Consider the following 15,457-nt stretch of genomic DNA (forward strand, 5'->3'; position numbering starts at 1 on the left):
AATGCCATAACCATAAATTCATAGTTTCCATCATGTGTTCGAAATGCTGTTTTTTCGATGTCTTCTCCACACATTTTGATCTGATGGAACCCCGCCTTTAAATCAATCTTTGAAAACCAGTTTGCTCCATTTAATTCATCGAAAAGCTCCTCAACCACCAGAATAGGGAATTTTTATCTTCAAAAAGTTCACCCAAATCAATGAATGAATAACCATGTTAATTGACTGGTTCTTTTTTTTTTTTTTTTTTGACATAATTACAACTAAGATGCACTTTTTTATTGAAAAGATACAAGTAAGAGGGTAAATTTTGAGTTTTCTCACTATATATGTTGCCAAAAAACCTGGTGTAAAGTGTAAGTATTTTCTTAATAATTTCATTTAAACCATGCTCAATTCTACGCAATATGAGTTTTGGTCCTTTATTATGAAAGTGCATATTTAGATTTGGTTACGAATGTTTTGTTTTATGAAAAAATCATTTGTGACTATTGTTTCAATCTTTTCAATTGAAACACGTGCACATATTCACGTGAAATATCTTAATTCTATTTAATTTTTAAATATGCTTTAGCATATAATAAACAAATATTATACAATATTAATGGTAAAATTATTATTTAAAAAAGAAAAAGAAATTCATTGTTGTAGTAATTAAATAATTGAATTAATGTATTAATATTTGATCCAATATTGTAATATATAGAATACGATAATTTTTTATTCTAATATGTCAATGTGAAATCACAAGAAATGATGCAATTTTTCACCATTCGTTACTACTTTGAATCAATTAAATCCCCTTTTGTGTGTGTTTGTTTTCTTTTGAACTTTGGGATTTCGTGACGTTTTTTTTTTCTAATGTGTAACTGCAAGAGTTTATTTTGTTTTTCTTTTACACGTACATTTTACATGTAAGTTTGGAGGAATCAATGCACCAATTTGATGTGTGTGCAACCATCTCCACTCTAAACAGAATGCATCGTATCTCGAAGATCAACTAGTCACATCCTATCAATATTAGTTACACATATTCAACATAAGGTTTTATTTTTTAAAATATAGAACTTTATTTTGTAAACTAAAAAATTGGAAAAATCTTCTTTCCAAACATTAAAATGGACACTTACAATAGAAAAGTCACAACTACGTTAGATCACAAAAAGTAATATAAATTTTTTTCGACAATTTAAGAATAAAATAGATGTATATAATTTTTTTTCTCCACGAGCGCATTTAATATAGTAGAGATTTCAACGCTGATTACAAATTTAGTTTACATCATGTCAAGGTAATATTACTCTGTATTTTTTTCCCTAAAAGAAGGTGTCCATAAATTTGTAACTTTTTGCTACTAAACCCAACTTTAATTAGTGTTTATGTAATGTTTTAAAATATTTATAAAATATAGTACAACTTTAGTAATTTTTCATCGGCAGGAAATTATCTATTAATATAAGTCTATTAGTGTCTATTAGGATATTATATTTTCAAATCTCGTCTTTTATTTAGTTATTTTGATTAGTTGGAATTATCTATTAATTGATTTTTTTTATCTAATTTTAAATTTTAACCAAAGTAATCAATTCCGATCACCATCCCACTGTAATGTTATTATTTTAAAAATTAAACTTCATTTTATTTATTGATTAAAATCTTCAAGTACATAGCCTTCAAAGAAGATTGGATATAACCAAAATAATGCTGCATATATCATTTAGAGTCTTGCCATTCTTCAAAAGCAACGATGTATCCTTAGGCGGCTGTGCGAACTTATCCTGACAGTCACCAATATTAGTCATGGCACCAGAAGTTACAATATTGACACCATTAAAGTCCCCAAGTGCCAAGTCCTTTTGGGCATTTTCAATGTCACCAATAGCTTCATCATAGCTCTCAGCACAAGACGAATATCGTTGCTTAAGTTGAGGATTGGTGGCGGTTTTTGCCAGTGAGTTGGCTAAAGTCAAAGATTTTTCAGCATTTGTATGAGCAAGGTTTAAGGTGTATACAGCCAAGCCTTTTAGATTTGTAGTGCCCGCAGATTTCAACACACTTGAACAAAATTGTGGATTTGAGGTTTTTGGACAGATGGTGGAAACGACGTCATTAGATGATGCCACATTTGAAATGATGGTGAACGAAAGAACTCCAACGAGAGAGATAATAATGAGACAAGAGTTATTGGCCATTTTAATTTTTCTTTGTTGTTTCCCGTCCTTATTGATATGATTCATTTGATAAATACATATATATATAGATGAAATTTAGAGAAATTGTTTGTTTTTCTTATGGAGGAGAAATGGCAGTTGTGATTAAATAACTAAATAACCCATTCTAGTCTTTTTTTGGTACTTTTATCTTGAAATAGCCCACCCAAATCAATTCATGAATAATCACATTAATTGTCTTTTTTTTTTTTTTACATAATTACAACTAAGATGGGTTTATTTTTATTTTTATTCATAAGATACGACTAAGATGTTAAATTTTGAATTTTCTCATCAATCCATTAGAGGTGACCTATGCTCCAATCTTTTCTTACCAACAATTTAGGCCTTATAAGTGTATAGAAAATTGAACAGTGAATAGGATAGTTAGGCTTTGTAAAACTTACAAGTTACATAGTCCAAACTCTGATGTCTCTTCCGTTCCTGTCCTGCTTTGATTTTACCCCCTTCTTTTCTCAAATACATTTTTCTACATTGTCGTTTCTTCTTCTCTAACTCATTCTTTCCAATTATATAACATGTCCGTATGTACCAGAAATACAGTGAGCGGAATTCATGGAAGTTTTTCCCTGTTTCAAGTTCTAAGGTATGTGCCTCCAGACATCCCAGAAGTCAATATCCTAGTGCTTTCTGTATATATATTGAAGAATTTTCGTTGTTTACTTTTCTGGCTGAAAAGGGGGGACACGAAACTTATGTGACAGAAATCAAAGGATAACGTGTCTACAGTAAATCGAAATAAGAGTCTGGTTTTCATTGAGTTCAACGTATTCCTCAAACAGAAACACAGGGCCGTATGCATACTTCTACGACTACAGTAGTCATCATGCTAGAGGTAAACTATTCCATAAGTTCACTATAAATTGTGAAATAAGAACTGTCTGATACTTGTCAAATAAGAATTACATGCGTTAATCAGACTAATGTGTGGTAGAATATTACCTGAATTTGCTAAGTTTGTCCTGGACAGTTGTCTAATGTTAATTCTTTCCCCATTTCCTTTATAGGTCCCTGATATGCTATTGTGCTCCATTTTTGCCATTAGCAATTATAATGTGAAAAGCTATCTCTTTGTTAAAAATACCTAGATGATGGATTAATGTGGAGTGACCGATTAAAATGTTCTGTCATATCACACCAGTGCCTTAACATGAAAATCCAAGTGCATTACTATACAGTTATCCTTATATATAGTTGATATTCATAGTGTTCGTACTGTTTCTCTGTAGGAGTGTTAACAATTTAGATATGATAATTTCTCTTATTTGACTTTGTTCTCCGTTGCATTTGCATCTTGATCAGCTATGTTTATCTTGATTTGTTGAGCTTATGTTATTATTGCATCTAGGCAGATGAAGTTGAAGTAGTGATTGATCCGAAGGACATTGAACTGACTACTGCAAGATCTGGGGGCGCAGGAGGTGTAACTTTACTTCAAATATTGCTTGCAATTAGCTCTCTGAATTTGTTCTCATAAAACCAAAAAAATGGTAGAATAACCTTTCTATTTATTTCTCGTTGTCAATAATTATGCAGGGCGAAATGTCAACAAGGTGGAGACAGCAATTGATCTTTCCCCAAGCCGACAGGAAACCACATTTTTTGCACTGAAGAAAGGACTCAACTTGAGAATAAGATTCGAGCTTTTCTATTGCTACGAGCCAAACTATGAGCATCCATTACAATCATAGCATTTCTCACATCATCGTATAAATTACGTGAATGTGCACCTCATTCATACAATTTATGAATGAGGTGCACATTCACGTAATTTATGTATTTTTCTTTTTATGAGTACAAATTCGGGGTAGAGGGATTTAAACCCGAGACCTCTTGGTTCTAAGTACATACATACAGGCGTTAGTTGAGCTTGGTTGACAATTTCTATACTTTTTTAAGTAACAAATAATTGGAGAAATTTTGTGGCTATATTTATGATTTTTCTCAAAGAACTTAAGGATCTTTATTACCATTTCTATATATTGTGGGAATTTTTGCAGACATTGATATGGGTGAAACAAAGAAAGTAAGCGAACAAACTAATATTGTACAGTTGGAGTTCAGCCCTGCACGACCCTTTGACAAAGCCCTTCCCTCACTTCTAGCCACCATTGTCCATTGTTCACACCTAACACAACCTAGTGGTAGCATGTCACTTCCTCCTTGCCAGCCAGTTCACCCCAGCCTGTAGGTCAGTCAGCCTGTTATAAAAGAAAAAAATCAATTTTTATGTTTATCCATGAAAAAGGAATGAAAAGGTTTATCCATGCAAGCTTCAAACAAAAGTCAAGGATGTCGATCCTTCCAGGGAGTCCAAAGTTCCCCCCTTATTTTTCTCCATTTACTTTGATTTTCAAAAGCTTTTAGGACAGAAAAAGCAATTTTTTGAGTGGGTGTGGGTAATAGCTTGCTTAGCTTGCATGTTTAGTGTAAACTTGGGGGTTCAAATTTTGCCCAAATTTCAAAATTTTTCAGAATTCTTTCCATACAATAATGAGCATTATACCTTCTTAGCTTAATTAGATCTTGCATAAAAAGCATGATTGGCAACCCTTGAGCACTGAGCTCGGGTTTATGATGTGAAATTCTGAATTTTGATGAGTATATGTGCTGAAATTTGAGCATAAGCTGCTGTCTTTTTTGTTTTAAGCTCCTTTTAGCTATTTCTTATTGAGATGTGAATGCATGATTGAGAAAATGGTGTGTGTGTTGTGAATGCTTGATTGCATGTATAATAAATAAGTGCATGGATACTTTTCTAGCTTTGTCTTCCTTTGTTGCTTTGTCGTGACTTACCTATGACGCACTTAGTCCAAACCTAGCCTAGATAGAGTAACAAAGGATAGGAGGCACTCTTTAGAAACTGGGATGGTTTTAACAAGTTTGTCTTGTCAAACATGAGTTAGAAGCCTCTTGTCTAGCCACAGTGAACTAAATCCCTTTAGAAAAGGGTCGACATTAACAAAACTTATTGTCACTTCGAAGGGAGCAATCAAACTTAATTAGTAACTAAATGTAGAACCATAGAAAGGTTAGCCCACCGGTTCTAGCAAGGCCTAGTTACCACATTGCATACCAAAGAAAGAAAAGAGAGACTTGACAATGCAAAACATAAAAACAGTAAGACAATCAAGAGCTATAAAAAAATCAAACAACATATCAATTATACATTAGAAAAAGCCCATAAAAAATGGGGGAAAACTTCACTTTTGGCCTAACCAAAACCAGACTACCTACTCTTAGCGTTCTAAACATAGCATCGAGTTTGATGAGGGCTTTGAAAAGAGGAGGAATCCTCCCCGATCCACATTAGGGGGAAAACGAGGCTTGTTGTCACTCCGAAGGGAGCAGTCAAACTTAGAAACTAAGTTTAGAACCATAGAAAGGTTAGCCCACCGGTTCTAGCAAGACCTTGTTACCACATTGCATACCAAAGAAACAAAAGAGAGACTTGCAAATGCAAAACGTAAAAAGGTGAGACAATCAAGAGCTATAAAAAAACAAACAACACATGTAATATACATTAGAAAAATCCCATAAAAAAACAAAGAGCCAACTTGGTTCGGTCAAGTAGAATGTGTTGAGTTCCCTAACTATCAGAGCTTTTAGCAGAAAACTTTACTTTTGGCCTAACCAAAACCAAACCACCTACTCTTAGCGTTCTAAACTTAGCATCGAGCTTGATGAGGGCTTTGAAAAGAGGAGGAATCCTCCCCGATCCACATTAGGGGGAAAACAAGGCTTGTTGTCACTCCGAAGCGAGCAGTCAAACCTAGCATTGAGTTTGACGAGGGCTTTGAAAAGAGGAGGAATCCTCCCCGTTCCATAGTAGGGGGAAAACGAGGCTTGTTGTCACTCCGAAGGGAGCAATCAAACTTAGAAACTAAGTTTAGAACCATAGAAAGGTTAGCCCACCGGTTCTAGCAAGACCTTGTTACCACATTGCATACCAAAGAAACAAAAGAGAGACTTGCAAATGCAAAACGTAAAAAGGTGAGACAATCAAGAGCTATAAAAAAACAAACAACACATGTAATATACATTAGAAAAATCCCATAAAAAAACAAAGAGCCAACTTGGTTCGGTCAAGTAGAATGTGTTGAGTTCCCTAACTATCAGAGCTTTTAGCAGAAAACTTTACTTTTGGCCTAACCAAAACCAAACCACCTACTCTTAGCACTCTAAACTTAGCATCGAGCTTGATGAGGGCTTTGAAAAGAGGAGGAATCCTCCCCGATCCACAATAGGGGGAAAACAAGGCTTGTTGTCACTCCGAAGGGAGCAGTCAAACTTAGCATTGAGTTTGACGAGGGCTTTGAAAAGAGGAGGAATCCTCCCCGTTCCATAGTAGGGGGAAAACGAGGCTTGTTGTCACTCCGAAGGGAGCAGTCAAACTTAGAAACTAAGTTTAGAACCATAGAAAGGTTAGCCCACCGGTTCTAGCAAGACCTTGTTACCACATTGCATACCAAAGAAACAAAAGAGAGACTTGCAAATGTAAAACGTAAAAAGGTGAGACAATCAAGAGCTATAAAAAAACAAACAACACATGCAATATACATTAGAAAAATCCCATAAAAAAACAAAGAGCCAACTTGGTTCGGTCAGGTAGAATGTGTTGAGTTCCCTAACTATCAGAGCTTTTAGAAAAATTCCAGGTATCACTATACCGTTTGAAGAAATTCTACTAGAGCTAAATAGCGATCAAATCGGTTACGATATTCTTCTACATTCGTTTTCTGTTTGATTGAGAAAAATCTTCCAACCAAAGTTCCTTCTCGAATTGATCGAAACTGTACAAGCATTCGTTCTTTCAGGGCAGCCCAATTCTTAAAAACTTCCTCCAATTCCATCACCTGTGCACGTGCAATTCGACTTGTCTTTCTTCTGCTATATTGTATTGCAATTGGTGGTCTATCATTACTCTCCCTCTCCAAAGACACCTTGTTCTCAAGGTGGGAAATGAGGAAGCTTTTGTGTAAAATCATAACAATTCTCCCATGTAGCCTCATGAGGTGGTATTCCTTTCCAACTAACAAGCACTTCCCACTTCTTTGTTGCTGGATTTTTAGGATAGCCAAAATTGTCTGCTGGTAGTAACTCTTGAAATGTAGGAACATCATCAATTCCATATAGTTCGGTAAATGTCATTCCTCCCTCCATAGCTCGACATTTTGTCAAGAAACCGTAATCAGATGGTGTCCATGTCTCCATCATGTGTTACAGACTCACTCTAGTCTTTGTCAAACTCGGGTCACCCCTTATAACAACATTCTTTTCATTTTGTATGAAAGTTAAAGTGAGTTTCCGCCAATCCACTTCAGTTACCCCAACGTGTGCAGCCATTGCATTCCAAGGATGACATCACGATAGAACACTGATGTAGTGTTTCTATTATATTGACAATTCAAACACAACTTACAACATAAGCAAACCGTGAACCTCAGAAAATGAGTCACGTTACATATAATTCACAAACATCAAACAAAGAAAACCTCCTAATCCAAAATTCCGAACAACAAAATACTAATAAGCAAACCAGAATATAGAACACCAATCTTCTGCTTCCCCTGTCTTTCAAGGAGTATTGCAGACCTTTTCCTTCACTCCGAAAACTCACTTTAACAAAGAGGCAGCCACATTTTCAGGTACAGAAAATAAAGTAGGTAGTATATAGGAAGGCTAACCAGAACTGAGTTGCATAAGGTTTGTCCTCCGCCTCTAGAGATGTTATATCTTTTCCACCTTTCAAGTTTCTTGTGAATTCGATCAATGACTGGTTGCCAAAAAGACTTTTGTCGAGGGTAGCCTCCCAAAGGGAGACCTAAATATATAATCGGAAGCTGGAATAAAAAGAGAAGAGTATCATCGACAAATTGAAGCAAAGGGAGGTGGATCAAGTCTTTGCCAACAAGGAAACCTTCAAACTGGCTGTTAATATGAAGCTTGTTTATGATTTCTCCTAAAACCTCACTTACTAGGAGGAATAAAAAGGGGGAGAGGGGGTCCCCTTGGCGGATACCTCTAGATGCTATTATCCGGCCTCTAGGCTTACCATTGATGAAGACTGAATACTTTGGATTTTTTAGGCAGCCCATTATCAATGATATCCATTTTGAACTAAACTTTTTCAAAGATAAATTTTTGTCTAAAAAGTTCCAATTCACCCTATCGAAGGCTTTTTCCAAGTCAAGTTTTAAAATTCATCCTTTTTTCCGTTTTTCCCTATAATCTTCCACGGCCTCGTTAGCAATTAATATTGGGTCAAGAATTTGCCTACCTTCAATAAAGGCGCTTTGAGTGGAGCTTATAATTGCATCCATAACTTGTTTTAGACGTTCAGATAAAACCTTTGCAACAACCTTGTATGCTAACGTAGTAAGGCTGATTGGACGGAAATCCTTGACTAGAGTCACATTGTCTTTTTTCTGCACTAAACAAATGAAGTTTTCTTGGATGCAAGCATTTAATCTTCCATTTCTGTGGAAATCAGACATTAGTGATTTGAAGATATCCTTGAAAATAGACCATTGGGTGATTAGGAACTTCACTGTGAAGCCATCCGGGCTCGGAGCTTTATTGTTGCCAAGTGCCTTTACTGCCTTAAAGATCTCCTCCACTGAAAATTGGGTAACAAGAGCCTCATTCTGAATTGAGGAAACACAAGACCAATTACTGTTAATAGGGATGAATCTGTCCCCCGGAATTCTGGTATAAAGTGACTCAAAAAATTTCAGCATAAGCCTTTCAATGTCGCGGAATGAAGTCGAGACAACCCCATCATCATTTTTTAATTCAGTTATGAGGTTCCTTCTTTTTTTCGCATTTAGAAACCGGTGGAAGAAGCCCGTATTCTCATCACCCGAAGAAAGCCAATTGAGTTTACTCTTCTGAATAAAATTACGCTCTTCGTTTTGATAAATACTAAGTAATTCCGCTTGCAAAGCAGCTCTAGAATTCAACTCTTCTTGATTTAATCCAATCAACTCAGCCACAGAATCATATTTTTCTAATTTTGACATCAAGGATTTCTCTGTTTTTTTTTTACCTTAGCTTGCGCAGCAATATTCCAAGCTTTTACTGCCAATTTAACTGATCTCAACTGCTCATGAAGAATGAAACCAGCCCATCTCTGGAAGTTAGAGTTGCTCACTGTTTCAACAATAATCTGATTAGAATCACTAGACACCAACCAGCTGTTACAAAACCGAAAAGGAGAGGGACCCCAAAGAAAAGAACCAGCCTCCAAGAATCTGTTTTGGAGTTTGTTCGATCTGTTCGTGATGATACCAATCTGTTATGATCCTATTGCACTTGCAACTTTTAGGGTATTTTTCTTCCATTTCTTTTCTACTTCCAATTTCATTTTCAATTTCTGCAAATTTTTTAGTTTTTCATATGTATATTGTTTTCCAATGGTCATTTGTTGTGTGGTGTCTTTCTTGTAAGTCATTGGTTACTTTGTAAAGAGAAACACATTATGCACTATGTCATCGTTCTACTCTTTCTGCAACATTTCCATAAAGAAGCAAGAAAACAGCTAGCAGGCAGATCAAACTTTCTTAAATATTCAATTGGCCATTTCGCCTTTCTGGATTTAACATTCTGCATTTGTGTCGTTACCCTTAAATCTCCTCACATCTCTTTGTTCTTCCAACAATCGTTAAGAAAAATCCCTGTAAACCGAACCCCATGTATTCCCTTTTCTCCTCACTCGCCAGAATTTTGCCCACTCTCCAAACAAAATCATTTCAGCCTTACTTTTGTTCACTACCCATTTCCAAAAATTTCATTTCCCTCTGAAAATCTTTGTTGATGGCCAAACCTGTGGCTGGGAACCGTTCTCGATCATGTCCAGTGCTGAACCTCCCGATGGACTGCAAGGATCAAGGGTTAAGGTTGGTTTTTCTATTTTTGTTGGTTAGAGTTCGTGTTCTGTTTTTTTTTTTACTTTGAGTTAAATCCTTTGTATTTGAAGAAATTAAAGTTATGGGATGTGATGCATGTTGGCAGGGAACTGATTCCTTAAAAGTTGGTTAGTGTTCTTGTTCTGTTTTTTTTTTTTACCTTGAGTTAGTTACATTGTTTTTTGTAGGGAGCTGAATCCTTTCTTGGGAACGTTTTGGCGAGCATGGATGCTGTTTATTTTAGTTGGACGCCCACTGCAAAATCTGTTTTGGAGTTTGTCCGATCTGTTCGTGATGATACCAATCTGTTATGATCATATTGCATTTTGAAGTTTTGGGTATTTTTCTTTGGTTCTTTTCTACTTCCAATTTCTGCTTATTTTTTATTCTTTCGTATGTATATTATTTTTTAATGGTCACACGTTGAGCAATGTCTTTCTTTTAAGTCATTGGCTACTTTGTACAGAGAAGAACAAAGTGAACTATGTTATCGTTCTACTCTTTCTACCCCATTTCTATAAAGAAGCAAGAAAACACCTAACAGGCATATCAATCTGCTTAAACATTCAATTGGCCATTTAGTCTTTTGGGATTTAACATTGTGCCATTCTTGTCGTTGCCCTTAAATCTCCTCACAAACTCTTTGTTCTTCCAACAATCATTGAAAAAGATCCCTAGAATCGGAGCCCCATGACTTTCCTTTTCTCCACGCCGGCCAGAATTTTGCCCACTCTCGAAACAAAATCTTTCCAACCCTATTTTTCTTTACAACCTATTTCCAAAAAATTCATTTCGCTTTTTGGAAAATCATCGTCTATGTCGAAACCTGCATCTTGGAACTGATTGTTCTCGATCAAGTCCAGTGCTGAACCCCCGAATGGACTGCAAGGATCACGGGTGAAGGTTTATTTCTTTCTTATCGTTGGTTAGAGTTTTTGTTTTGTATTGTACTGCCTTGACTTAATTCCATTATTTTTGAAGAATTTAAAGTTATGGGTTTTGATGATCCTTTCTTAGGAACGTTTTGGCAAGACTGTACACTGCCTATCTGAGTCGGAATCCCACTGCAATATCCATTTTGGAGCTTATTCGATCAATTCATGTTGATACAAATTTTTTATAATCATAATGCATTTGGAAATTTTGGGGTATTGTTCTTCGTTCCATTTTTTTTTTCTACTTCCAATTTCGTTTTCAATTTCTGCATATTTTTTATTCTTTCTTATGTATATTGTTTTCTAATGCTCATATGTGGTGCAATGTCTTTCTTTTAAGTCATTGGTTTTTTGGTGAATAGAAAAACAAAGGGAACTATGTCATCGTTCTACTGTTTCTACGACATTTCCATAAAGAAGCAAGCCAGATCAAACATTCTGCCATTCTTTTGGTTCCCTTAAATATCCTCACAACCTCTTTGTTCTTCCAACAATCATTAAGAAAAATCCCTGTAAACCGAACCCCATGTCTTCCCTTTTCTCCCCACTAGCCGGAGTTTTTCCCACTCTCCACACAAAATCCTCTCAACCTTATTTTTCTTGACTACCCATTTCCAAAATTTTCATTTCCTTGGAAATTCTTTGTCGATACCGAAACCTGCAGCTGGGAATCGATTGTTGTCGATCATGTCCCCGGTGCTGAACCTCCCAATGGACTGCAAGGATCAACGGTTAAGGTTTATTCTTTTGTTATCGTTGGTTTGAGTTCTTGTTCTGTTTTTTTCTGCTTTGATTTAATTGCATTGGTTTTGAAGAATTTAACGTTATGGGTTGTGATGCATGTTGATAGCAAGCTGAATCCTTTATTAGGAATGTTTTGGTGAGCATGGAGTCAGTTTACCGAGTCGGAATCCCACTGCAAAATCTGTTTTGGGGCTTGTTCGATCTGTTCATCATGATACAATTTGTTGAGATCATATCGCTTTTAGAACTTTTGGGGTATTTTTCTTCCTCCCATTTCTTCTACTTCCAACTTCATTTTTATTTTATGGATTGATCATTCAATTTCAGCAAACCCACTGGTTATGGTCAAAAGCATATTTAAGTTGAAGATATAGTATTACATTTACCTCGTAAGTTTTTGGATGAATTGGTGATTTAACATGGTCTAGAGTGGATAGTTTAGGAGGCTGTTAGGCCACCATTGTTGTTTACCTATAATAGAAGAAAGAAAAATAAGGCACGTTAGGAACCAACAACAGTTACTTAAAAAAGATGACAGTTATCTAAAACTGGAAGTTAAATGGATGAGAGGGAGGTGGGAAAGGGCAGGCAGTTTTTAGTAAAAGGAAGGGCCTGCAATACTCCATGAGAGATAGGGGAAGCAGAGGGCTCACGATCTTGTTCTGGTTTTAATTGTAGTATTTTGAATTGTGTTTATTTGTGTTTTGGATTAGGAGGGTTTCTTTGCTTGTTGTTTGTAATTTCTCTGTAATTTTCTTTTTATTGTAACTTTGAGTTTCAAATGTCAATATAATAGGGAACAGTACATCAGTGTTCTATCAAGGTTGTATGTTCAAAAGTGAGTAGATAGTTGAGGAGGTCCAATGTTCAAAAGTGAGTAGATGGTTTAGGAGGGTCCTATGTTCAAAAGTTTGCTGGTGTGTATCTTTGTTGGCTCGACATGTTTTTAATTTATGATTGTTGTTGGTGGAGAGAGCGGAAGATGCCGGGGACAGCTTGGAGAAGATCAAGCGGCAGCTGGCCTCTGGGTCTGGTCGGAATTTGTTGCAGGGTCCCCTTCTAAAGCGATCTGAAACAGTAAACTAACGCATTGCAACTCTTTCTGTCTTTCCTTTTGTTTTGAATTGATGGTTACTGCTTAATTGCGCTGTCTTTAGGTCTTCCATTTAAATCGTTCTGACTGTTTTAGTGATATTTGAAGACTTAATTAAATCACCTAGAAGTACTTATTAAGATTAGGACGTCGGGATTTGTGATTTCAAGGAGATTAGAAATGTGAGAAATGCCCATGTTCGTGATCTAACTGTCGGCATATTTGTGTTTATGAATATGGCCGTCGATGTGATAGTATTCTCAGACTGTTTTGTAGTGCGCATATGCAGAATTGTGGTCACATTTGATCAGCCTTCTATTTTCTGCGTTTCTGTTCTTAGACAGCATTTTTTTATGGCAATGAGCCTTCATTGTAGCAAATCTGATTTTCTCTATTACAATGTTTGCAGTTGAGGAAATGGAATGAGCGATGGGTAGTTTTGGACCCAACAACAGGGAAAATGGAGTAACCATACGTCCCATTTACACTGTTTTTGGTCCTTCCTTGCTTGGTTCAATGTAGTAATATGTTGGTGGAAACAGCTCATTTCTAATGCTGCTGCCGATGGTGATGGGGTCAATGGACCTCTGCCAAGAGTGTTCATATCACAAATTGTTGTGGATTAGTTGAGTAAATAAACTCAGGTGCGTTTTACCGAATTCTCGATATGAAGAAATCTGAATATATTTTTTCCTTCTGAAATTTGGCTACAAGCTGTATCTGGGTGCTGCAGTAAGTGTATTGTTAGCGATGTAGTAGGCATAAGGTGGGAATAGGATGCATTTTGTGTTTTATCCATTTAAGTTTTTGGTTTATGCAACAAAACCTTAGCTTGAATTACAACTTCATATCATTTTTCCTACTGCATTCAGGACATAATCAGAAGATACACTGAATGTTCTTGCATTGGGATTAAGCATGCTGCTTTGGTTGGTTCTCTGGGTTCCTTCACATGGGAAAAGCCTTTGCATTCAGAGTTTGAGCAATTAGCAAGGCTTTTAATCTCCCATGACTCTGAAACTTATGTTATTTAGGTCACCATATTATCGTGGAGAATGAACCAAATTTCATTTCTGAATTGTGATTTCACCAAGAATTTGAAAACAAAAATGCATATTGTTTTCTTTCTGATTCTCTTTTATTGCGTATTATTTTTTATTGGTCATTTACCTCCCACAGATGACATGAATAGCGCCAAACAACTACAAAGAGAACTGCCACACTCCTATAATTGCTGCTAACCTACCTAACTAAGAATATACGACAATCTCGAAAATGTGCCAATGAGAGACATCATCAGATCCAGAGATCAAGTTTGCCAAGAACTACTCATAGTAGAATTTGCAAATATGTGGTGCAAACTGAGCCAAGAATAGACAACTCCAACCTTTTTGGAATAGACGTGGTTATCAACCTTTTGACTCTCTTCTTCTTTTCTTTCCTGACTTGGATTCACTGCCCTGATCATTGGATGAATTTAGTGACTTTCCCTTTGAGTTCTCCATTGTTTTCCCAGAAGTTGATGAATGCTTCTGTTAGGATTCTACACCCTTTTTAATAAAATACCCAACTATGGCTAAACAGAGACAGCACCCTGTGATCCTTTATTTATATATATAGCCCAAAGTTACAGCTACAATAAGGAATGAAAACAAGAACAATGAACAATAAGAACAAACCTGCACCCTTCACAAGAAGGATACCCCTCTCCTATCGGCTGCTGCCGCCTCCCTTTTCTAAAAGATAACCAAAAAGATACCTATCCCTATTTCTCAATCATTCTATTTATACTCACCCTCAAATTCCTACCCAGTGGGACCCACCTGCACATTCTTTTATTTCCCACTCATTCTCTCTCCTTACATGTTGGTGAGTTTCCCTTCTTACCCTTCCTAACATACGTATGTATGATTGGGGGTCTCACAACACCCCTCGGTTCCAAATTCACCTTGTCCTCAAGGTGGAATGTGGGAAACTGTTGATTCATTTGATAGACAGCTTCCCATGTGGCTTCAGTTTCTGGTAAATTCTTCCACTTGACTAGCCATTCGTTAGCTCCCAATTCTTTGTTCCAGCGAATTCCCAATACCTGTTCTGGCCATAGTTGTAATTCGAAATCTGTTGTCAACATAGGTTGCTGTTGCTGCACAACCTTCTGCTTACCTAACTTGAGCTTCAACTGTGAGATGTGGAACACATCATGAATACTCGCCTCTGGTGGAAGTTTCAATCTATAGGCCACCTCTCCTATCTCTTCAATGATTGTGTAAGGCCCGTAGAATTTTGGCGCCAGCTTTTCACACCTTTTCCGAGCTAAGGATCTCTGCCTATAAGGTCTGAGCTTTAGGTATACTTCATCACCCACCTTGAACTTCAATTCCCTTCTTTTGGTGTCTGCCCATTTCTTCATGCGGTTTTGGGCTAACTGAAGGTTCTCCTTCAAGGCGTTCAATGCCAGATCTCTCTCCTTGAGCATTATTTCTACCTCATCATTCTGAGTTTTTCGGGTTCCGTAGGATAGAATCGGGGGTGGTTGCCTTCCATATA

General features: G+C 36.5%; 1 protein-coding gene and 1 long non-coding RNA gene across 2 annotated transcripts; one reads left to right on the plus strand and one right to left on the minus strand.

Moving 5' to 3' along the window:
• Positions 1–1,673: 1,673 nt before the first annotated feature.
• On the minus strand, positions 1,674–2,192 carry LOC116405443 (pectinesterase inhibitor-like). Its single transcript, XM_031889455.1, has one exon. It carries the CDS (start codon positions 2,190–2,192, stop codon positions 1,674–1,676), a length of 519 nt encoding a protein of 172 aa, XP_031745315.1.
• A 9,642-nt stretch (positions 2,193–11,834) lies between these two features.
• LOC116405448 lies at positions 11,835–13,375 on the plus strand. Its single transcript, XR_004218578.1, has 2 exons — positions 11,835–12,894; positions 13,320–13,375. It is a non-coding gene; the product is annotated as an uncharacterized LOC116405448 (long non-coding RNA).
• Positions 13,376–15,457: the final 2,082 nt, after the last annotated feature.

Source organism: Cucumis sativus, unplaced genomic scaffold, assembly GCF_000004075.3.
Source record: "Cucumis sativus cultivar 9930 unplaced genomic scaffold, Cucumber_9930_V3 scaffold104, whole genome shotgun sequence".
Lineage (NCBI taxonomy): Eukaryota > Viridiplantae > Streptophyta > Magnoliopsida > Cucurbitales > Cucurbitaceae > Cucumis > Cucumis sativus.